General features: G+C 39.0%; 1 protein-coding gene across 5 annotated transcripts in view; it reads right to left on the reverse strand.

Annotated features, from left to right (window-relative positions):
- Positions 1 to 1454: 1454 nt before the first annotated feature.
- camsap1b (calmodulin regulated spectrin-associated protein 1b) overlaps positions 1455 to 24428 on the reverse strand; it is a 106345-nt gene continuing 83371 nt past the window's right edge. For 4 of the 5 annotated variants that reach the window (XM_048558685.2, XM_048558684.2, XM_048558683.2 and 1 more), the window contains 6 exons: positions 21719 to 21855; positions 16616 to 16824; positions 12948 to 13065; positions 11386 to 11501; positions 11174 to 11292; positions 1455 to 7638 (listed from right to left, as the gene is read on the reverse strand). In XM_048558685.2, the coding sequence (XP_048414642.1) occupies positions 7336 to 7638; positions 11174 to 11292; positions 11386 to 11501; positions 12948 to 13065; positions 16616 to 16824; positions 21719 to 21855 (1002 nt within the window). In that variant the 3' untranslated portion in view covers positions 1455 to 7335. The other variant, XM_059638384.1, reaches the window with a different exon arrangement.

Below are 24428 nucleotides of genomic sequence, written 5' to 3' on the forward strand. Positions count from 1 at the left end.
AGGTGGGTCTGGGCTGGATGATCTTTCGAGGGTTGGTATGGACTCAATGGCCTGCTTGCACATTGTCAGGATTCTATACTAGTATTAGTCTCTAGAATCTTAAGATTACTGAAGTGGCCCTTTGTACAGAAGTGTGTATAGCTGAAAATATACTGGTACCTACATTTGTCCCACTTCCCCACACTTTCTTCAGTGATTCTCAAAAGTCTCATGTCAACATCACAATAACCAATCATTCCCTGGTTTGATCTGCTCTCTCACCTCAATGCCGAAGAGCTCTTCATCCATTCCAAGTCACAATAGGTTACACTTCTTTTGTATTCTTTCGTGGGATGCGAACATTGTTGGCTTTGCCAGCATTTGGATTTCCATTTCCAATTGCCCTTGAACTGAACAGATTGTTAAGCCATTCCAGAGGGCAGTTAAGAGTCAACCACATTAGTTTGGGTCACGTGGGCCAGACCAGGTAATGCCGGCAGATTTCCTCGTCTAGCAGACATTCATGAACCAATAGGTTTTATTTTTAACAATCAATGATAGTTGCCATGAGCAACAACTTGCTTCAATTACATGGAAAACTGGTGAAAGCACACCTGGGAATATTGTGTGGATTTTAAAATGGATAGAGAGAATACAGAAATAAATTACACTTTGCTGTGAGGTATAGAGCTAGGGGAAACACAGTCTCAGAATGAAAGACAAGCCCATAGGATGAGGAGGAACACCTTCACCAAGAGGGTGGTGGAACTCTGGAATTTTCTACCCCAGTCATTAAGTTCAAACAGAAGTTGTTAGATTTCTAGCGAGTAATTACATCAAGGATTAAGGGGACAATGCAGGAATGTGGTGGTCTGGTAGATGATCAGCCATGAACTGGAATGGTGGAGCAAGGTCAAGCAGCTGAATGGCTTGCTTCTATCTTCACATGGCAGGGAAAGAAGCAAATACCTGCAGGAGGATTTAACTGTGTAACCTACACTCCCAATACATAGCAGAGATCCTAAAAATTGTGGTATAATATTAAAGAAATCTTATTTTTGCATCATCCTCTTCATCATCCAGGCATTGTAGAAACCACTTACCTCTCTTATTCAACTTCAGTTTCAAATTCAAAGGAGTACTCACCTAACATCAGCAATGTCAATTCCTCAACTGACCACCATCTTTGAAAGACATGTACTCTTGCACAAATGTTGGATAGAGTTGAAAATGTCCTCTCCCCCAGATGTCACTCATTTATTTTTCACAATAATAATAAACCATCATTTAGTGATGATTGATTTGAGCTTTTTAAAATAAAACAGGCTTCTGTGATATATACAACTTAGCTTGAGTGATTGTAAACAAACCCTTACTTCACTAAGTCAATGATTACATTGATGTGTAAAAATATTGCAACAAAATGTGATGAACAAAATCAAAGTGATGAGAATCAAAACACAAATGACCTAATCAATAGTTCACTGCTCTTTATTAACTTTTCAGTGCTTTTCAAAATAAATATGTTTTATATGTTAAACATACAAGTGGACAAAACATTTAGGTGATGATGGGAAGTATGGTAATATTACAAAAAAAAAATGACGCCATTACTGTGATCTGTATAGCAATACTCAAACCATTAGAAAATAATTTGGTATAGTCCTTAGGTATTTACAGTTCCAACAGACCAGTTATCCACACACTTATTTACAAAAGGCTGCACCATATTGCAAACTTTCAATCCATGTCATACACTGATTTAAAAACACACAGAAACGGCGGGGCGGGGGGGTGGGGGAGAGCAGTGGAAGACAAACTTGCATTTGATAACCCTAGACTCCATTGTCAACATCTTGTGATTACTTCACCAAATGCATCAGTGCAACCTGGTTTTCCTAGTGTAAACTGTAATCAGTGCGTAATTACATCAAACTGTGACAGCTTGTTTTAAGTATGGCCCATTTCAAAAAGTGCTGACTTTGAAAATATTTCTCTTTCAAAAGATCAAGACAATTGCACTTTCTTTGCACTAAACAATTCTCCCAAAAGCACCTTGCATTAAAGATCTACAAAGGTGCTTGCATGTTCTGCTCTAGAGAACAGTTTTCACAACAGTAATGTGGGTGGGGAAGAAGTATGATTGCATGTTAATGTTAAAACTTTTAATGCCCATTGTTTCTGCATTACGTATTTAGAACAACAAAACATTGGTTGACTAGTATAAGGTGGAATCCTGTTTGTACAAATGTCACTGCACTTACTGTTCATGGTTTGACAAGCTATTTTGTTTTGTAAAATAATTTACCATGGCCATCTTTAACAAGTTACTTAAAAATATAAAATACCTGAAAAAAGTCACAACTGGCCGACTTGCCCAATCCCTTGTACCTGTATCGAACTAGCGTTTAAAAAAAGGTTACAAGAATTCTGAAATAAAACTTGGTTGCTTTAAAAAACTCCATGCAGCTTGCTAAAGATATTTTTAATATTTCAATTGCTGAGCGAGCAGTGGTGTCATCTAACTTAATAAATAAGTAACTTTAAAAATGTATTTAGATTGAATGTATGAAAATTGAGGGAACCAAAGAGCACAAAATATTTGAATAGACAGATAGTTACCATCTGAATCTAACAAAATGAAACAGTTACCCAATAAACACAAAACAAAACAAGCCTAGACTTTCTGATCTACAGTATCTCATTAAAAATAAAATAGGTTACCATTCATGATAATCAGAAAAATCTGAACTAATCTCCCAGGTCAAGAAACATGACAATATAAAAGTTAGAGGGAGCCAACAGCTGTTCATCAATGTTGTCTTCATTCCATGAAGGTTTGCAGCATATTTAAGTCTCCATTATCAGCAATATGTAAAAACTTAGCATCTTTCACTTTTACAATGTGGTTTGCTGGCAGGAATGCTGTTACAGACAGAAGCCAGCTGCAAGATACAACTATACTTTGGTTTGCTTGTCACAGGGTGTTAACTGGATGCATAAAAGGAATACAAATTTACTCTAAATATACATGCACACACAGAAGTAAGTGTTCACATTGTTGCGGTTTTTAATCATACTTGTATTGCATTACGTAATTGATTCTGCAAAGGGTTATAAATTAAACCTTTCATGTGAAGAATCAGCTGTAACAATGTAGATTCTGGCACTAGGTACTACTGAGGAGAAACCTCTCTCTCTTCTCACCAGCTTGCGTATGTGGAAGCAACTTACCTTTGTTGCCTGACCATGAACAGAAACATAAATAATCTACTAATGTGTTATGAATATATCAAATAAGTTTTCAATGTACTTGATGTTTAACAAAAATATTTCAGGAACAGATTGTTTCATCAGACTCTGACTCAGATGTGTCCAAAGGTTTGCAATCAAACACTAAATTAGCCTCTCTTCCTCAGGCACTGGGAGCCTGTTGAGTACTTCTGGTATCTTCAGTTCCAATTTCAGATTTCTGATTTTTCTGAAGGATCCAGATTAACTATTAAAATTGTTATAAAGAGAACAATGGTGTGTAATTAGGTTTTTACAGTTCCATCACAATAGTTGATCTGACAGCAAATAACAACGCTTACCACCTTACTGGTGACCGGATCACCTACATCCCTAACATAGAAAATAAAAGTGATGTTTGGGGATACTGCATGTCATCACCAAACAACCTGACTTTACAAACTCGTCCATACATTATGATAGTGGCTGTAGTTTTACCTAAAGGTTCTTAAAAGGCTTTAGTATTGTAATACACATTTCAACTGTAACTGGATTAAGCCTAGTTGATACATCATAAATAACGGCTGCAGAAAATGAAAAGAATGCCATACTGCATGGCACTTAATCTTCACGCTGTCAACACAGCCATCTTAAATTATGATAGTGTTGTTGAAGCAGAGTACATTTTCTATTTCTACTATTGGGATTTTCTTGATGGTAAGCTTTCTGAAGAGAGAAAACAGTTCACAAAGTTTTAATTTACTTTCAAGATAAAACTAAAATTGGAATAACACTTTGTTGGACTGTATTTGATACCAGAGCATTATACTTCATAACAAGTTTCATCCAGTCATATCCAATGTTATTTAGGGTATAAACACAACTCAATTCACTTGGGAGATCTCTGGACAGCAGAGACTTGCATTCTGTCTATCAACCCAAGCTAAATTTAAATCCATATCTTAATCGTTAGAATATATTTAACCAATATATCAGCTAATATCATCCAGCTGTCAATTTCTAAAGATGTTAACGTAATTTAAGAAATAATGCACAATAAGTAATGGAATCCCTTAATACCTCCCCACCTTTTGAATAGTGCCTTTACAGATAGGCCTTCTGTGGATCATTTCACTTACCAAACCAAATATCACTATACACAACATGAAGGAATTCATGCTGTTCTATGCTGACCGGTAAAAACAAATGTTTTACACCCATTACAAATAAAAAAACTATTAAATTTAAAAGATTTTATACATCCTGAATGATTTCAGCGATGCGATAAATATAAAGGTTAACTTTAACTGAGCTATCTAGAATTAATGTTGCTTACTAGAATTAATCATCCATTTTATCAAATGTAATAGAATTATCAAAAAAACTGGAAACTCTCACTGCAATGCGAAATTTAATGCACTTCTAGAGCAAAGATTCTTCAACGTATTTGAAGCTTTGGCACTGAAAAGTGACAGGAAAACAAGGTACATATTAAATACCTTAGACAGTTCAATTCTATTAAAATACAAGTAGGGAGATTTCAAAATATGTACAAATACTTAAGCTACTCTTTAGTGTTGTACAGATATGAATCCCTTTAATACACAAACATGCAACTAGCTTAGTGCTGGCCTACATTCAAGACATTGGGCTCCATATAGAAAACTACTTAGAGGAAAAGTAAAGCTTGTATGTTTTTAATCATTTTCTCTACAAGAACCCACTTAATCAGAGATAAATATTTCAAGTATTGCTACACCATACTTATTTGTCACAACTTTCAGTCCTCTGTATCACGCACTCACCAAAAACCATCAGCAACATCAAATGTTTGCTGATTTCCTTACTAACCAGGTTGAACAGATGCATTACAGTTGGTTGTAAAAATGCAATGCATAAACACAGATTTAAAAAGTGAAAAAAGATTCTATGACACTATTTCATTCACATTTTAAAAATTAAGAATTCTGGCAGACCAATGAAAATTCTTGCATATATATATTTCATTTATATATATAAAACATTTCTCCATGGCACTCCATCAATTCTGTTTGAACATTTTTAAATGCACACAATCCATCTCACATTCAGTAACCATGCATGAGCAAATGTAACTTGCTTGAGCACAGCCACAAAGGTTTTCGAAAAGGGTGGTAAGAGACAGACAGCAAAGGCTAACCATTTAACAATAATTTCCTTCCTATAAACCAATAGCCAAAAATAAAACAGCGGAAATGTAAAAGCTGCATAAGAACAATTTCAGTAAACCACAAGTTTCTTTCTCTGTTGGAGAAACTTAACCTACTCCCAAGACGAAGCTGGCTCCATTTTCAAATCAGACAGTGTTCCATTGCAGGTAAACCCGCACATAACCTTGACTGCAGTACTTGGTTACAACTGCAAACCCTCTGCTGTCTTTTCTGTTACCAATCAGGTTTGGAGTGCATTTTTTATATAGCTTTAAAAAAATGAAATTGTCTACAGACAGCAGCAATTAAATACTATGATTATCCATAAAGCCTCAATTGCTGTTTTTAAAAATAAGTTCCTATTTCAGAAACTCTCTTACGTCAGTGGTACTCTGACCCGATGGACATGCTCAAGAGAAATTCAAAATCGGGCCCTCTAAGCCGCTCTACAGCTGTCTTATTAGGTCATCACCACTGAATGGCAACGCTGCATAGTAATGGGGAAAAAGATACAGCTTTAAGAATGATCACTATGACCACACGTACAGCGATCAAATTATTTTTCACTATACCACTTAATAGGAAGTTTTTTTTATTTTAAACAGAACACACGCAGCTCTTGACAGGTTACGTTAAAAACTTCAGAACAGGAAAAGAAAGCTGTGTTTGATGAGTGCCTGCTGAGAGAAATTCCATTGTGCAGAAATTAGCTAAGGATGACACACGAAAGAATAAGAGGTTAAGAAATATATTAAATACTGCAATCCCAAAAGAAAATAAGGTTGGAGGTTTAACAGAATGTACACCCTTACAAGAGCATGCTGCTCATACAGTACTGGAAAATGAGAGAGAGGATAGAAGATTTTCAGAATGCATGATGTAATTAAAAAGCATTAAATTTTGACTGTGATCTCTCAGTGTGTCTTCAGACAGCAATGTGCTCTGTGGTAATGCTCTACCTCTACAACAATCTTCCTTACTGAACAATTAACACCCAATCATTACTGCAGAACACAAGCTTTGTCTAAGAAGATGGTACTTATACAATGTGCCAAATTCAAATGTTTATTAAATCAGACTGTCAATTCCATCATCTTGCCATCTTGTGTGGTTTGCGCAGATAATTCTGTATGATTGCGGTGCCAAGGGTGCTATGGCTATTGGTAAAATCAGTCATGATGCTTTCTTAAAATGCACAGCTCACAATCTATCACCGTTCTCGGTAAGAGTACAAGGAGAAAATTAAGGAGTATCTGGAATTGTGGGAAGTCAGCAGTCATTGTTCCTTGGCAGGTACTGAATTGATCCAATTGCTGCACCCAGTTAAGCCAAAGTCAGACCGGAATTACCTTCACCAATACAAGAAAAAAGGAGTTTTCTACATTGTTTCCATTTCAGATCAATACTGTAGTAAAAGCAGTGTTATAAAACCGAACATTCCAAGGACAGCTCAAGCCAAATTTAACTGCTGTATTACTAATTCTTCATGTGACACTATTCCACAGAGGAATAGAGGGGAAAAGAAAGATAATGCCAAAGAGGATTTTCACATCTACTGTCCACAAACACTTTTAAGAATCCACTGGTTAGGAAACTTGCCACATGCAAAGAAAAGACTGCTACAAGCCAGAGTAACCAGTGCAGAAAATTAAGCCAGGGTTCTGTCATACACTGCCAGATCTTGACACCCAGAGACCAACGATCTTTCAGGATAATGGCCCATCAATTCACTCCATCCTTTGGAGAAGACATCATATTTCATATACAAACAAAAGTTTCCATTCTCTCATCTGTAACGGAATCCGAAGGGATTTGTACTCTCCCAGAATGGAACTGCCACCAAATAAAATGGAAAGGTTGTGAATTTCAACACAATCAACTACTTTGCAGGGGGAGGGCATCTGAGAATTTCAAACTTAACCAGCTAAAAATTCTTTCATTTTCCAGTTGACTGCTTCTTTGGCACTGCAGACCGCTTGGCTTGCCACAGGTGATTGTGAATTGTGATAGCATCCACACTGACTGACATGGTTTTAGTAGGTATTAAGCTAAACAGCTTTCTGTCCGAGCTGTATTTGTAAAGCTTGTCGATCATCTTCTTATTAATGTTTTTTGGCCCTGTCCCAGTTAACTTCAGGATCTCTTCAGAGTCTGGGGAATATGCATAAAGTGCTCGGAACTGGCAGCCCGCATCACGGAACAAGATGATGTAATGGTTAGCCTCGCATTTCTCAAGCTCCTGGGAAGATAAATCAAAATGGATTTCTCAAAATATTTAAATGGTAAATGTAACATTTTTATCAGTACAAAACAGTGCTGCCATTTCTCACACGGGCCACATAACCATGTAAAAAAAGATGTAATGTTGGTCACACCTCAAAACCCAAGCTGTATTATGAGGCCAAAGCCATTTGAAGGCTTCTGCCTTTCTGAATGCAGCTGTTCAGTTGCCAGAATCAAAAGTCAATGCATCTGCAGACGTCTTGGCATGCCATACGACATAGGCGCACAATTAGGCATTTGGCCTCTCAATTCTGCTCCCCCTTTTGATCATGACTGAAATGCTTCTCAAGTCCGTTCTTCTGCCTTCTCACCATAACCATTAATCCCTCTCCCAATCAAAAACCTATCTATCTAGGTCTTAAATTCACTAAATGACCTGATCTCCACTGGCTTCTGGAGCAACCAATTCTAAATTACCCACCCTCTGGCTGAAGAAATTTCTCATCTCAGTTCTGAAGTGTTGTCTCTTTTGTTTGAGGCTGTGTCTTTAGGTCCTCGACTCTCAACGCAGTGGGAGAATCTTCTCCACATTCATAATATCCACACAAACAAATTACCCATGCACTATAAAATAAGTAGAGGCTACGTTGCTTGATGAGGGTGGGCGGCAGCAAAGTAAGGTGATCTCAGAGTGCGTCTGTGCAGTCTGTAGCAGTAATCTACTTCCATCTAAATTTCAACTGTCAGCCCTTTTCAGTTGAAAATCACATGAACTGCTGCCTAGCAAAGGTGACAGCTTGATCAAATGCCTCTATCCAAGACCCAATTCAGTACAGCTACATGTGAAAGTCTAAGACACTTCATTTCCATGCTTTCCCAGGACAATACAGTTAGGCTTACACTTTCCCTGATGCAATGCATTGGAGATTCAAACAAATACCTGAAATCAACTGATGCACAAGTACCAATTTATAAAATATCACTATTCTTGCAGTCCAGCACAGTCCTCTTTTACTTCACAGAATATAATACACAGTTACAGACAAAGCTTTGACGCTGAGTTATAAGTAAACGGAAATACGCATTCACTGAAAGGGTGCTGACTGGTTTGGAGGAATATATATAAAGACCATAAGACATAGGAGTGGAAGTAAGGCCATTAAACCCATTGAGTCCACTCCGCCATTTAATCATGACTGGTGGGCATTTCAACTCTACTTCCCTGCACTCTCCCCATAGCCCTTGATTCCTTGTGAAACCAAGAATTTATCAATCTCTGCCTTGAAAACATTTAATGTCCCGGCTTCCACTGCACTCTTGGCAATGTATTCCACAGGCCCACCACTCTCTGGCTGAAGAAATGTCTCCTCAATTCAGTTTTAAATTTACCCCCTCTAATGCTAAGGCTGTGCCCACGGGTCCTAGTCTCCCTGCCTAACGGAAACAACTTCCCAGCGTCCACCCTTTCTACGCCATACATTAGCTTGTAAGTTTCTATTAGATCTCCCCTCAACCTTCTAAACTCTAACGAATACAATTCCAAGATCCTCAGTCATTCATCGTACGTTAAACCTACCATTCCAGGGATCATCCGTGTGAATCTCTGCTGGACACGCTCCAGTGCCAGTATGTCCTTCCTGAGGTGTGGGGCCCAAAATTGGACACAGTATTCTAAATGGGGACTAACTAGAGCTTTATGAAGTCTCAGAAGCACATCACTGCTTTTATATTCCAACCCTCTTGAGATAAATGACAACATTACATTCGCTTTTTTAATCACGGACTCTACCTGCAAGTTAACCTTTAGAGAATCCTGGACCAACACTCCCAGATCCCTTTGTACTTCTGCTTTACGAATTTTCTCACTGTTTAGAAAATAGTCCATGCCTGTATTCTTTTTTCCAAAGTGCAAAACCTCGCATTTGCCCATGTTGAATTTCATCAGCCATTTCCTGGACCACTCTCCTGAACTGTCCAAATACTTCTGCAGCCTCCCCACCTCCTCAGTACTACCTGCCTGTTCACCTATCTCAGTATCATCTCCGAACTTCGTCAGAATGTCCCCAGTCCCTTCATCCAGATTATTAATATATAAAGTGAACTGCTGCGGCCCCAACACTGAACCCTGCAGGACACCACTTGTCACTGGTTGCCATTCTGAAAAAGAGCCTTTTATCCCAACTCTCTGCCTTCTGTCAGAGCCAATCCTCAATCCAAGCCAGTAGCTCACCTCAAACACCATGGGCCCTCACCTTACTCGGCAGCCGCCCGTGAGCACCTTATCAAAGGCCTTTTGGAAGTATAGATAGATAATATCCTCTGGGTTTCCCTGGTCTAACATACTTGTTACCTCTTCAAAGAATTCTAACAGGTTTGTCAGGCATGCCCTCCCCTTACTAAATCCATGCTGACTTGTTCTAACCCAACTCTGCACTTCCAAGAATTTAGAAATCTCATCCTTAACAATGGATTCTAGAATTTTACCAACTACCGAGGTTAGGCTAATCGGCCTATAATTTTCCATCTTTTGCCTTGATCCTTTCTTAAACAAGGGGGTTACAACAGCAATTTTCCAATCATCTGGGACTTTCCCAGACTCCAGTGACTTTTGAAAGACCACTACCAAAGCCTCCACTATTTCCTCAGCCACCTCCCTCAGAACTCTAGGATGTAGCCCATCGGGGCCAGGAGATTTATCAATTTTTAGACCTTTTAGCTTTTCTAGCACTTCCTCTTTTGTAATGCCTACCATACTCAACTCTGCCCCCGACTCTCCCTAATTAAGGAAATATATATGTAGTGATGTAAATACATAATCTCTTAAGAATCAAAAGCTTTAGGAGTTTTAGAAACAACGCAAGAGTAGAAAGGTAATGAGAAATCTGTACACAGCAATGGCAAGATCACAAGGGTATTTAATATAGAAAAAACATTAAGTTCAAAGTATACAACATTATCTAAATGATGCCAGGGAATTTGAAACCACTGGAGATATTAACATGCTTTCCAATGGAGAAGAAAAGATTTAGATCCCAAATAATGTGAGATTTTTGATGTGGTACATTCAGAAAGACTTGGTTCAGCAGGGCAATGAAATTAATTTTGAATTGTTTTGGCAAAAGTCCAACAGAAATGAAGGTTCAAAGGGCCTTCTCCTCTGCTGAAGCTTCTACGGACCCCCTACACTTCAACACAAAAATGAATTGATTTTAAAGAATGGTGTAGATTTATTCTTCAAGATTAATTCAGCCACATCCAAATATATTATGTAGGCAGATTTTAAATAAAATAAGCAATTTTGTCATCGAGAATATTGAATAATTGACCACTTTTTGTTGAACATTTTATGCTTCTGGAATAAAATTGAAAAGTTTGAGAGGAAATTCTAAATCCTTACACACTTATTACATTTAGTGACTGCACTCAATATATTTTAGAAATGCAAAATATGCCACTTTTGAAGGCGAAAATTGCATAACAGGGTGGAAACAAAGTTTTAAAATGGCTGAAATTATTTCTTTTCACATATAAATTGGTTTTGTGTTACTAACCTCAAGTATTGAGTTTTTCTGTGCCTCATTTACTTTCCCTGCAAGGCAGCAGTGTGAGATAGCATTATGGATTATTGATTTGTTTGACTTGGAGCTTGGTTCCTTAAATAGTTTAGGACCTGCAACACAGTCACAATGTTCATCACAAACAACTCAAAGCTTCAATCCTCACGTCTTGCACAAGCACAATATTCTGCTATTTTTGACTCTACCTGTGTACTCTGCTACTGACGTAATTGATGAGGCTGTGGACGTATTCTCCCAGTCTCGTTCTGTGTTTCTACTCTGATTTCTGCTCGACACCGAAAATGTTTCCATAGAATCTGTCCTATATATCAAGCAAAGCCACAAGTTTAATACTGAAAACTATGGTTTGATGTTCCCAATGAGGTGATGCTAAACTGATCCACTGAGGTTAAAAATAACATGCAATATTCAAAAATTATGGTCTAATATATTAAAATACAAAACTCAAGACATCCAGTTAGCAAAATTTCTACCGCAAATCATTTTATCTTATGTTTCAGCTCAACTCGTTATCAAGACAAGACATAAATTAAGTTTAAACGTTGCTTTACAGTTGAGGATATGATTAAGTGCCTACTTTAATTGCTGAATATTTCATCCGAGTGCTGAAACCAACAGTATTCAATCTGAATTTCCAAGAAATGTTGATATGCTTTCCGCATATTTCCCTTTTCCTATTCAACCCAATTAATAAACACATTTCCTTTGGCTGACAACCATATTAAACAATGGCTATCATTTGCAACTAAAATTGTGAATAGTTTGATGTTTTTACTTGTCACCTCAGGGTATTTTGTAAAATACAGAACAGTACAAATGATTTGGAAGTACTGAACAAATTGCAGAAAAGAAACGGAAATATATAAGAATTGTAAGGGTGAAATCATCACAAAAAGTTTGATTAGACCAAGCCACTTTCCTCCGGAAAATAAAGAAATGACTTGACGGGGTTTTCAACGTCATGAATAGGTTGGATAGGATAAATGTGGGGCAAATTTTGTTACTAACTGAGTTCAGAACAAGGGGGTTTTAGGAAAAGATAGTCACTTAAAAGATTAATTAAGGAATTTAGAAACTTGTTCCTTAGAAAAAAGGACAGTGAGAATGCAGAAGTTGCTGCTGCAGGGACTATGTGAACAAGATGGCATTTGCACATAGGTGGGCAGTAGCTCAACACCCAGAACAGAGAATACAGTAATAGGGCAAGAGGAGTTAATTAGAGTCAAATGGCACAATTGAAGTAAGAACACCAATTTACACCTGCTGCCCAAATGCTCGGTGGCTGGGCAATAGTGTAAACTGTGATCCAAATAGGGCAGCAGTGTGGTTTAGTGGTTAGCACTGCTGCCTCTCAGCACCAGGGACCCGGGTTCGATTCCAACCTGGGACTGCTAACGATTCCAACCCGGGATTGCTAATTGCATGGACTTTGCACATTCTCCGTATGTCAGCATGGACTTCCTCCGAGTGCTCCGGTTTCCTCCCAAAGTCCCAGGACGTGCAGTTTAGGTGGATGGGCCATGCTAAAATTGACCCAAAGGTGTTCAGGGACGTGCAGGCAAGATGGGGTTAACTATGGTAAAAGTGGTGATGGGGTGGGATACTCTTCAGAGGTGCACTATAAGGGGTTCTATGATTTAATAAATAAAGAGTTAATATCTGATTTGGTGAGTATTGCGGGCATTGCTTTGGGAATGTAAATGAATGCCTCTTAAATTAACGTGGATTTCTGTCAGGTTACCCTTACCTTTGTGAATAACCACCACTACCACTTCCACCACCAGAATTCACACTTTCTGCCTCGGTAGTAGTGGCTGATGCCAGAGAGAGACTGGAACCAAACTGCGCACTGCTCAGATTATCAACTGGATGAAAGAAAACAAAAAGCCAGAAACATCATACATCAACCTTCTCTTCCAGTTTCAATAAATTAGATGAAGCATCTTTGATTTTAGGCAGCCTGTTAGAAGCTAAGGTGGAGCCAAACTGAGGGTATGCTGTCCAGAAAAGGAGAATTCAAATCCTGCTAGATTTTAAAATTTAGACCTGTATTATACTTTTTTTGTTTTTTTTTTTTAAGAAACCATATACTCATTTTCAGTAAAATAAAACTGAATTAGCACTAAAAAGGGAAAATTGCCCTAACCTGAGCATTTTTCTTTTAAACAAACGACCTAAAACAAGAAGACGGGAGCTAATGTTTTAGTTGGATTTGAGTCTTTACCCTTTTAAAGGCTGTTCCTTAACAGAAAAGATGAACACATATTTCAAGTCAGTGACTACAATATTTAAAACTGTTGTTTAAGGTGCAACAGTTTTGCCCATTATCCAAATTCCAGTGCTTTTGACAAAACTCTATTATAAGTCTTCACGTAATTTTACATTAATCTACAAATCCACCATAGCATTTTTTTTGTGCGCACCAAAAAATCTAACTTGAACAAAACAAGGTCTGATAAATCTCCTAGGCCTGATGGACTTCATTCTAGGATCTTACAGAAAAGGTGGCTGATGAGGTAATGATAGTTTGTGTTAATTTTCCAACATTCACTAGATTCTGGGAAGGTTCCAGGATTTGAATAATATCAACTACAACCCTCTATTCACTAAGGGAGAGAGGCAGAAAACAAGAATTCATAGGCCAGTGAGCTGGATGCCTGTTGCTAGAATTAATCAATCATTGAGGTGGCTATAAGTGGGCACTTGGAAAAACTTAGGTAATAGGTGAGAGTCAACAGTGCTTTAAGAATGGTAACCCAGTTTACCAATTTATCGGAATTCTTTGAAGGAGTAGCTTTCAACGTGAATACAGGAGAACCTCTTGAGGTGCTGCACTTGAATTTCCGGAAACATTACCAGAACACTGTACAAAAAAAGGTTACTGTGTAACGTAGAAGCTCAAGGTATACGGGGCAACAAGGTAGGATGGACAAAAGATTGGCTGGATAGCAGAAAGCAGAGTATGCATAAATGTGTTTAAGTCTGATTAGCTGCAGGTGATGAGTGGACTCTCACAAGGGCTTGCGCTGGGCCTTCAAAATTTAACAATTTTTATCAATGACTGATGAAGGCTAAATTTACAGATCGCATAAAGAGGAAGTATGCTACGAAGATCTCATGGCAAGGATGTGTAGGTTGCCAATGGGCAAAAACCTGGTAGATGGAGTATGTTAGTTTAAAATTATGTTTTGCCCTTTTGAGAGAAGGGGGTAGGTTTATTCCCTCTTTGTGGAGGCAGAAGTAAGGCAAAAGGTAGCTAGATTTTTGTTTTACAAAGAAATCAAAGGTTAACAGGGGTTAATAGAAATGTGGAATTCAGAACATAAAAAGGATTATGCACGGCTTTACTAATTGGCAGAGCAGGCTTGTAGGGCCAAACAGCCGACTCTTGCTTATAATTTGTATTTTCATCAAATTTTAAAACAAAAATGAACTCGTTATTAAATTAACATTGTTCTCCACCTGAATCATCTATTCACGGGAAAAGACAAGTAACATACAAAATGAAGAAAAACAATTGATCCAGCAGACCAAAACTGTACACAATGCTCCAAGTACAGTTTCACCAAGGCTTCGGACATTTGTACCAAGACGTCTTTACTCCTGTACTTATAGCCCCTTGTGATGAAGCAGCCCCACCCCCCAACATATGTTTGTCTTTCAAATTGCTTGCCGCTTGTGGATTATGCTGGCCTAGTGCTAACTGTAGTTCAGCTTTCGGCAATCCATGAGTAGGTCTGTCTGTCCTTTTGGGCATCAGCACCCCCCAGCTTGTCAACTTTTTAAAAGTATTATGCCTTTGTTTGTTTCTACCAAAATAACTTCATACTTGTTCACATTATATTCTATCTGCCACGACTTTGTCTATTCACTCAGCATTTGCAAATCCCTTTTAAGCTTCCTTCATCCTCCTCAGAACTTCCAAGACTGAGTGGAATTGTGTGTCTTTAGAAAATATGTAAATATATTTGGCCTCTACATTAAATAACCTTCTAGCAATTAGCCCCAGCACTGATCCTTTCATCACCCCACTAGTGACAGACCACCATCCTGAAAATGGCCTGTTTATTCCTACTCGGTTTTCTAATTGTTAACCCATTCTCAATTCATAACATTCATATACTATACCTAATCTCATGTGCTCAACTTTGTTTACTAATGTCCTGTCAAAAGTCTTCTGAAAATCCAACTACACCACATTCACTTGTTTTCCTTTATCTATGGTACAAGTAACATCTTCAAAAAACTCTGAACAGATCTTACAAACACAATTGCCCTTTCAGATACCTATGCTAACTAATACAGTTTTAAAATGTCTAATTACCACATTCTTTAGCATAAATTCTAATCTTTTCTCAACCACCGATGTTAAATTAACAAGTCTGTAAGTCCTCCATTTTGTCTCTCCCTCCCTTAAATAATGGGTTACATTTGCTACTTTCCATCCTGCAGGAACCTTCCCAGGATGTGTAGAATTTTCATTCCAAGTCATTTGCGTACAGCTTGTATCTCTAATTTGTGTTTACAGATTATCAAAGGTAAGTAATGATTAGTTGATTTGGATCAGCAATTGTGGCAGTCGGACAGCAGATTTTAGACATTATTAAAAATCCACTCTTTGAATAGATTGACCGCTGCCTGAATCAGAAGATATCCTCTAATAGCAAAATAGGAAACTTGAATGTGCAGTACCATTTCAATTTCTATAACACAGACATGTTGTTAAAAGAAAAAGGTTGGTGGGGGGTTTCTGGAAAATGGTTTTCAGCAATCATTTTAAAATTTAAATGTTACGAGGAAGATGCATGCGCATGAACTGAACAATGAATGCACTGAACTTCAGTTTTAAGATTATGCTAAACAGTTGGAAGGATAGTTTACAACTGAATTTTGCAACATATGATTATACTGGCCTTGTGCTAACTCAAAATGCAATGAAAACATTGCACAGCAGGGGAGCCTTACAATATTAAGTTGTAGTGCAATCACGGGTCACAGCAGAAGCCACATTGCAGAGTTACACTACTTTTCATTTTCGTTTCACTATTCAACTAAATCAACTTCACAGTGATACAATAATAGTAGGCATTTGCACCCTCTGAAAGTCTGATACTCATAACACTATGGTGACATGGTGACTCAGTGGTTAGCATCGCTGCCTCTTAGTGCCGGGGCCCCGGTTTGATTCCAGCCTCAGGTGATTCTCTGTAGGAATGTGCAAGTTCTCTCCATGTCTGGTTTCCTCCTACAGTCCAAAGATGTGCAGTTTAGGTGGGCTAGCCAAGCTAAGTTAGCCACAGTGTGGCTCTGGGTAGGATGCTACTCAGAGGGTTGGTGTGCTCCCGATCAGCTGAATGGTCTGCTTCCACTCTGTACAGATTCTATGATATTATTTCCTGCTTCACTGTGACTTACGGGTAGAAGAGTATTGAGATGGGGTGTCGCTAGAAGATTCCTCCCGATGCACTGATTTTGGGCGTTGCTTCTTAACTTTAGGTTTGGGTTTAACAAGTCCTTGTTCCTCAAGAATTTGTTGTTGTTTACGCCTGAGATATTCCTGTTTGATCAGTTCTCTCCGTGCTTTCTCCTCTTCTTTACGAATCCGGTCCTCTTCAGCTTTGCGCCTTTTAAAACAAAAATAACTTTAATGTTCTTAACAGGAGCATATTGTGGACAACACATGTCAAATATACATTTGTAGAGATCCTGAACGGAAATCACTTGATAATACATTTTGAAAAAGTAATATTTTTGGCTTTTGTACTGAAAATACCCAGATTTTTAAGAAATTCAGGGGAAGCAATGGCTTAGGGGTATTATTGCTATACTATTAATCCAGAAACTCCGCTAATGTTCTAGGAAAATGAATTTGAATCCAGTCACGGCAGATGGTGGACTTTAGAATCTATTGATGTCTATAAAGCGATTGCTGATTGCTGGAAAAACCTATCTGGCTCAGTAATGTCCTTCAGGGAAGGAAATCTGCCAACCTCACCTAGCCTACATGTGACTCCAGGCTCACATCAGTGTGGTTGACTCTCAACTGCCCTCTGAAATAGCCTTGCAAGCCATTGCATTAACCGCAACAAAGTCTCAATAAAGAAATGAAACCAGACAGATCACGTTGCATTGAAGTAGGCACTGGAAAAAAACAATAACAGAAACATCTCTGTAAAGTCCTTCTTGCTAACATCTGGGGGCTAATGCCAAAATTGGGAGAGCTGTCTCACAGACTAGTTAAGCAACAGCCTGACATAGTCATACTCACAGAATCATACCTTATAGACAGCATCCAGGGATGGTGGCCTCTGGGACATGTCCTGTCCCTCCAGCAAGACAAACCCAGCAGACAAGGCAGCGCAGTGGTATACAGTTGGGAGGAAGTTGCCCTAGAAGTCCTCAATATTGACTCCAGGCTCCATGTAGTCTGATGGCTTTTGGTTAGATATGGGTAGGAAATCTTCTGATCACTATCACATCTCTCCCTCCCTTAGGTGATGAATCGGTACTCCTTCATGTTGAACAACACTTAGAGAGGAAGTAGTGAGGGTAGCAAGCACACATGTATTCTAGGTAGGAAATTTCAATATCCATCACTAAGAGTAGCTCAGCAGCAGCACTACTGATTATGTCTTTAGGACCTGATCAGCTCAGAGGGATAAACATACTTGACCTCATCTTTACTGATCTGCCAGATGCACATGCATCTGACAATGACAGAGTCATTAAGAGCGAGCACTGCACAGTCCACAGATGAAGTCCCACTTTCATACTGAGAATATCCTCCATCATGCTGTGTGGCACTACTACCGTGCTAAATGAGACAGACTTCGAACAGATCTAGCAACTTGCCACTGGGAGTCCATGTGCCACTGTGGACCAAGAGCAGCAGAACTGCACTCCAGTAACAATCTCCAACCTCATGGGCCTGGCATATGCCTCACTCTAGCATTACCATAAAGCCAGGGCATCAGCGCCGGTTCAACGGATGAGTGCAGGAGGGCATGGCAGGAGCAGCACCAGACATACCTAAAAATGAGGTTTCAACCTGGTGAAGCTAACTACTTGTATGCCAAACAACATAAGAAGCAAGTGATAAGCTAAGCAATTCCCCAACCAACTGATCAGACCTAAGCTCTATAGTACTGCCACATCCCTGTGTGAATGGCGGCAGACAATCAAACAACACACTGGGAGAAGAGGCTCCACAAATATCTCCATCCTCAATGTTGGAAAAGCCCAATATGTCAGTGCAAAGGATAAGGCAGAAGCATTCGCAGCAACGTTTAGCCAGAAGGGCTGAGGGGTTATCCATCTTGACTTCTGCCAGTGGTCCCCAGCATCACTGTCTTCAGCCAATTCGATTCACTCCATGGCATATCAAGAAACAGGCGGAGGCACGGAATACTGCAAAGGCTTCAGGCCCTGAGAACATACCAGGATTAGTACTAAAGATCTGTGCTCCAGAACTTGCTGTTCCCCTAATCAAGCTCTTTCAGTGCAAATACAACACTGGCATCTAACCTATAATGTGGGAGACTGCCCAGGTATGTCAGATAAATTCAATCCACCCAATTACCACCCCAGTCTACCCCGATCAGTAAAGGATGGAAGGTGTCATCAACAATGCTATCAAGCAGCACCTGCTCAGCAATAAATCTGCTCACTGACACCCAACGTGGACTCTGCCAGGGCAACTCAGTTCCTGGCCTCATTATAGCTTTAGTTCAAACATGAACAAAAAACAGCTGAAATCCAGGGCACGTTGACAGTGATAGACCTTGACATCAAGGCCACATTCAACCAAGTTTGGCATCAAGGAGCCTAAGCAAAATTGAAATCTTTGGGGATCGGGGCAAATTCTCTACTGGTTTCAGTCATACCTGGCACATAGGAAGGTGTTTGTGGTTGCTGGAGGTCAGTTATCTCACGCCCACAGCACCTCTCCAAGAACTCCTCAGGGTAAAGTCCTAAGCTCAAACATCTTCAACTACTTCATCAATGACCTCCCTTTCATCATAAAGTAGGAAGTGAGGATGTTTGCTGATGATTGCACACAATGTTCAACACCATTTACGACTCCTCAGATACTGAAGCGGTCGATATTCAAATGAAACAAGATTCAGATATCCAGAACAATACCCAGACATGGGCTGACACGTAACGTATATACCACACAAATGCCAGGCAATGATCATTAACAATAGACAACCACCACCTCTTGACATTCAATGGTGTTACTATCACTGAATCCCCCACTATCAACATGCTGGGAGTTACTATTCATCAGAAACTCAACTGGACTCCCTACGTAAACACAGTGGCTACAAGAGCAGGTCGGAGGCTAGGAATACTGCAGCGAACTACTCAACTCCTGACTCTACAAGGCACAAGTCAGGAGTGTGATGGAATAGCCCCACTTTCCTGGATGAACGCAGCTTCAACAACCTCAAGAAGCTTGACGCCATACAGTTCAAAGCAGCCTACTGATTGGCACCACACCAACAAGCATCCACTCCTTCAATCACTAACGCTCAGTACAGATTGCTGCTCCTATCTACAAGATGCATTCCACAAATTTGCCAAAACTCCTTACACAACACCTTTCAAAACCACAACCACTTCCATCTAGAAAGATCTTCTTACCAGCAGAAACATGGGAACACTACCACTTACAAGTTCCCCTCCAAGCCACTCACCATCTTGAACCTGGAAACACATCACCATTTCTTCACTGCCACTGATCAAAATCCTGCAATTCCCTCCATAATGGAATTATGGGCCCACCCACAATGGTTCAAGGCAGCAGCTCACCACCACCTTCTCAAGGGCACCTAGTGACTGACAACTGATACTGGCCAGAAGTGATACCTACATCTCACAACTAAATAGTAAAACAAAAATGAACATAGGACATAATGAACCTGAATTAGCAGAGTCATAGGTTAAACTTTACATATCAGAATGGCAGAACTAAAAAGATCCGACACAAAACTTGCCAGTTTAACTGAAATCACAGAATAAGCAATATTATCTTACTTTTGTGATCATAGACATAAATAAAGTGGTGAACAGGCTAAAACTAATAATGTGTAGATGTGGCTCAATATAAAACCTTTTCAATACACAAACATTTCCAAGTGATTCCAGTAATTATCAACTCTCAGGCCATGTTAAAAGCCCAAAACATCAGCTTTTGTGCTCCTGAGATGCTGTTTGGCCTGTTGTGTTCATCCAGCTTCACACTTTGTTATCTCTAATACCATTACCAGATTGTTAATCAGCTAAAGTCAGCTATGTGTTATGCTATCAAAACTATATTTTGCAAGACTGAAGTGCAAGGGAACTTTGCATTAATTATGTCAACTCTTTAACTAAAAATAAATACCAGTAAAATCAGGCAGAACCACACATAATGAAGAGGATTAAGATACAATGCACAGTGGAAAAGGGGATGTACATGCAACTTCGGTCTTACAAAGCCACATTATCCATCACCATCAGTGACCACTTTAATAAAACCTTTAATAAGAACTCCTGGATATGGGAGGAGAAATTTCTTCTCAATAACTGATACAAGTTGTTGGCAAAATTCAATTCATGCCACTACATTCAGTTATATGTACGTTGACTCTGAGCCTCTTCCTAGCATACTCTCAAAGCAAAGAAGGAACCAACAGTCTCTGACAACTACATTTAAATTTTGCGGTAAATTACAAGAAACCATACATGATGCTTCTTTTTCAAAGTATCGATGTAACATCATCATCAAGATGCTTCTAAGAAGGTAATTTCTCTTATACATCCAAATGTAATTTTATCCCTTCACAACATCTCAAATTCATGCCTCCCTTTGGTGAACTAGAAGCTTCTGGGAAAAATGAAGTGGAGTGTAGATGGAAAATTAAGTCTACCATTGAGGCATCCTTTTCTCAAAGGCCCGGTCAGGATAGTATTGATGTAGGCAGGCTATCTGATCAGGCTTGTCAAAAATATATTGCATAATTTAAGAGGAAGTTAAACAGCAACGAGTACATGGAACATTAGATCAAAAATCAGGACAGCGTAAATGAAATTATCAAGGTAAATTGGGAGCAGAACAACCAATTACTTTGGAACACTACTATTAAACTGATGCTAACTACTGAGTTACTAAAGGTGAAGAAAACTCTGAAACTAAGAGTCAAACCAGTAATTGGATGTTTACTGTAAGCAAACAGTACATTTATCAGAACAGAAGGCATTGCATTCTAGTAATTTCATCCGTGGGTCTAACCTAATTTGATCCTTTTAACAACAATTGTTTCAAATACTTTGGTTTAACTTGTGTCACGTTCTTCAACAATGGTCTCATCCTGCAGCTTAATTATAGGCAAAAATAAGTTTCAAAGCCGTAGAGTACACAAATAGACAGGTTTTAATGGGTTTTACTTTCGGGTTATAGCACAAAATCACGGGTCATATCTACAAACTACAAACATTATCTCTAGTTCTATTTAAAATTCAAAAATGCCTTACCTTGCTTCATCACGCTTCTGCTCTATTTCAGCATCCAACTGCTGTCTTCGTAAGCGAGCTTCTTCTGCTTTGCGCTGCTGTTTTAGAAGGAACGCAGCCCGCTTCTTTGCCAACTCATCTTCTGCTTTCTGATCATCCTGAAGGGAGCAAAGTGTGATCGCAGGGTAAGGATAACAGGTACAAGATGAAAATGACCAATCATAGCTTTAAAACTTGCTCACAATTGCAAAAGCTAATTTTTGTTATCTTCTTGTACATTCTGAAATACACCCCATGGCTATTTTGCAATGACAGAACCATTTATCAAGCAACATGCTTTGTTATTCTACTCAAGTGAAATTACCCTATTCTTTAAAGCCATAAAATATAATTGCAGTAAATGCACCTCCTCAGATCACTGAACTTAATTACTGATTGTTAAGGGACATTTACAGATTGGAACATGCTTGTAAATTATAGGATCATAAGACACAAGAGCAGAAATTAGGCCATTCAGCCCATCAAGTCTGCTCCACCATTCGATCATGGCTGATAAGTTTCTCAACCCCATTCTCCCGCATTTTCCCTGTAACCCTTGATCCCCTTGACAATGAAAAACCTATCTATTTCCATCCTAGGTATACTCAATGACCTGGCCTCCACAGCATTCTGTGGCAGTGAATTCCACAGATTCACCACTCTCTGGCTGAAGAAGTTTCTTCTTATTTCTATTCTCAAAGGTCTTCCCTTTGCTCTAAGGCTGTGCCCTCAGTTCCTAGTCTCTCCTACCAATGGAATCATCTTCCCAACATCCACATTGTCCAGGCCATTCATTACTCTGTAAGTTTCAATTAGATTCCGCCCCCGCCCCCACCCCCACCCTTCTAAACTCCACTGAGTATAGACCCAGAATCTTCAAAAGTTCCTATGTTAAGCTTTTCATTCCTGGGACCATTCTCGCGAACCTCCTCCTAATCTTCTCCAAGGCCAGTGCACCTTTCCTGAGATAGGGGGCTGAAAACTGCACACAATACTCCAAACGTGACCTAAGTCAGTGGCAAGTCAGATAAAAAGCATGCAATGACACTACTTGAGCCCTTTCCAAAATATCTTTGGCTAATTATAATATGAAAGGACTTAGAACTTTCAAAGATCCATTCAATTTTCGGACATGTCTGCTTACGCTGATGTAATAAAGTTTCAGGGCTAGGACTGAATATTCTGTTTTCACAACTCTCACCACTTGGTGGTGCTTGAGCAGAAGCAGAACAGCATATTACATTTTTGTACAGTGCCAGAAGTCTGAACTCAGACAGAACACCAAAAAGTCAAAGTTAAATGGAATTCTCCATATCCAACACACAAAAATGTCATATGTTTTGAATTCAGACAGAAAATATGTGTGCACTTCCTGCTCATTAATCTTCCAATTTCTATAAAAAAACGATGGTTCTTACCCAGGCTCATTTAACTTCCAAACTGTTTTAAACAACACGTCACTTTTACACCAGATGTATACAGACCTACCTGTGGCTGGCTGTAGCACGTTTGCATCATAGCACAAAATAAAACAGGCTTTATAAATGGGTCAAAGGTCCAGTTTATCAGAAAATATCCCTCACATATGAAACAGAACCAAACAGAATTACAATACTGTTGTAACACCTAGAACATCTCAAAATTGTTACAGTGCAGAAGGGGGCTATTCAGCCCATCATGGCCTTTAAGGTAGAGTGCTGACTGCTATGTCTACCACTCTCAGATACACTGTTTCCTAACACCTTTTTGAATCTGAAAGCCAACTAGAAAATTTTAATCAGTCTCCAACAATAGTCTTAATAGACCTTTAATTGGATGAACAAGACACCCACAATGCGTGGACAGGTAGTCAGTCCTTCCACACCTCCAATTCCTTCTCTGTAAAAATGGTTCATGGGTGAGATGGGGCCAGTCACTGAAATTCTGTGCCCACTTCACTCCCCACACTTCCCTTATCCCCACTTTTGCCAAAGTTTCAGGTCTATTTCTTCAGGTATAAAACTAAGGTTCCAACAGGTTTTCTTAACTGTTTTGTTATTTATCCTGCCGCCCTTAACGACTTGCGCACAATCATCCACAAGACTGCTGTCACATCCATTCCTCCTTTAAAAGAACAGCATTTAGCTTCTGCAACTGCAGTACTAGATTGATCCCAGACAAGATCCTCTTCTTTAACCATTTTCTTTGATGTTTGAAGCTGTTTTCTCTAATATATGCCTCTATTGTGTATCAAATTCTAAAAATTAACCATTCTTGTCTGATTGCATCCTAGAACGTCAGCATTTTCAGATTTTCATCTTAATTGTTCAATTTAGGTGACACCTTTCAGGATAGATCTACCCTACTTTTGGAGTTATCTTGCACTGCGAAGGTCAACAAAAAGCCTTCCAATTTCTAAAATGGACATATCGTATTGGACTGTGCTGCCAACGAATTTTACTCAAAATAGTATGTGTGAAATTGTGACACTAAATGAGAATGCAAAATAAATAGGAACAAAATTTGTTGAACGGTAATTTGACAAAATGGAATATTGAGAATATAGAGCCCCCTCTAATTTGTAGTTTTCGGATTCTAACAGCGGGCCAGTAAACATTAGTGATTTGCAATAGCAGGTTCAGGTAGCACTGAATCAACAAATGTAACTGGTAACACTCATTTATTTTCCAGCACAACTCAATAATTAATTCTA

Source organism: Stegostoma tigrinum, chromosome 29 (assembly GCF_030684315.1).
Source record: "Stegostoma tigrinum isolate sSteTig4 chromosome 29, sSteTig4.hap1, whole genome shotgun sequence".
Classification (NCBI taxonomy): Eukaryota; Metazoa; Chordata; class Chondrichthyes; order Orectolobiformes; family Stegostomatidae; genus Stegostoma; species Stegostoma tigrinum.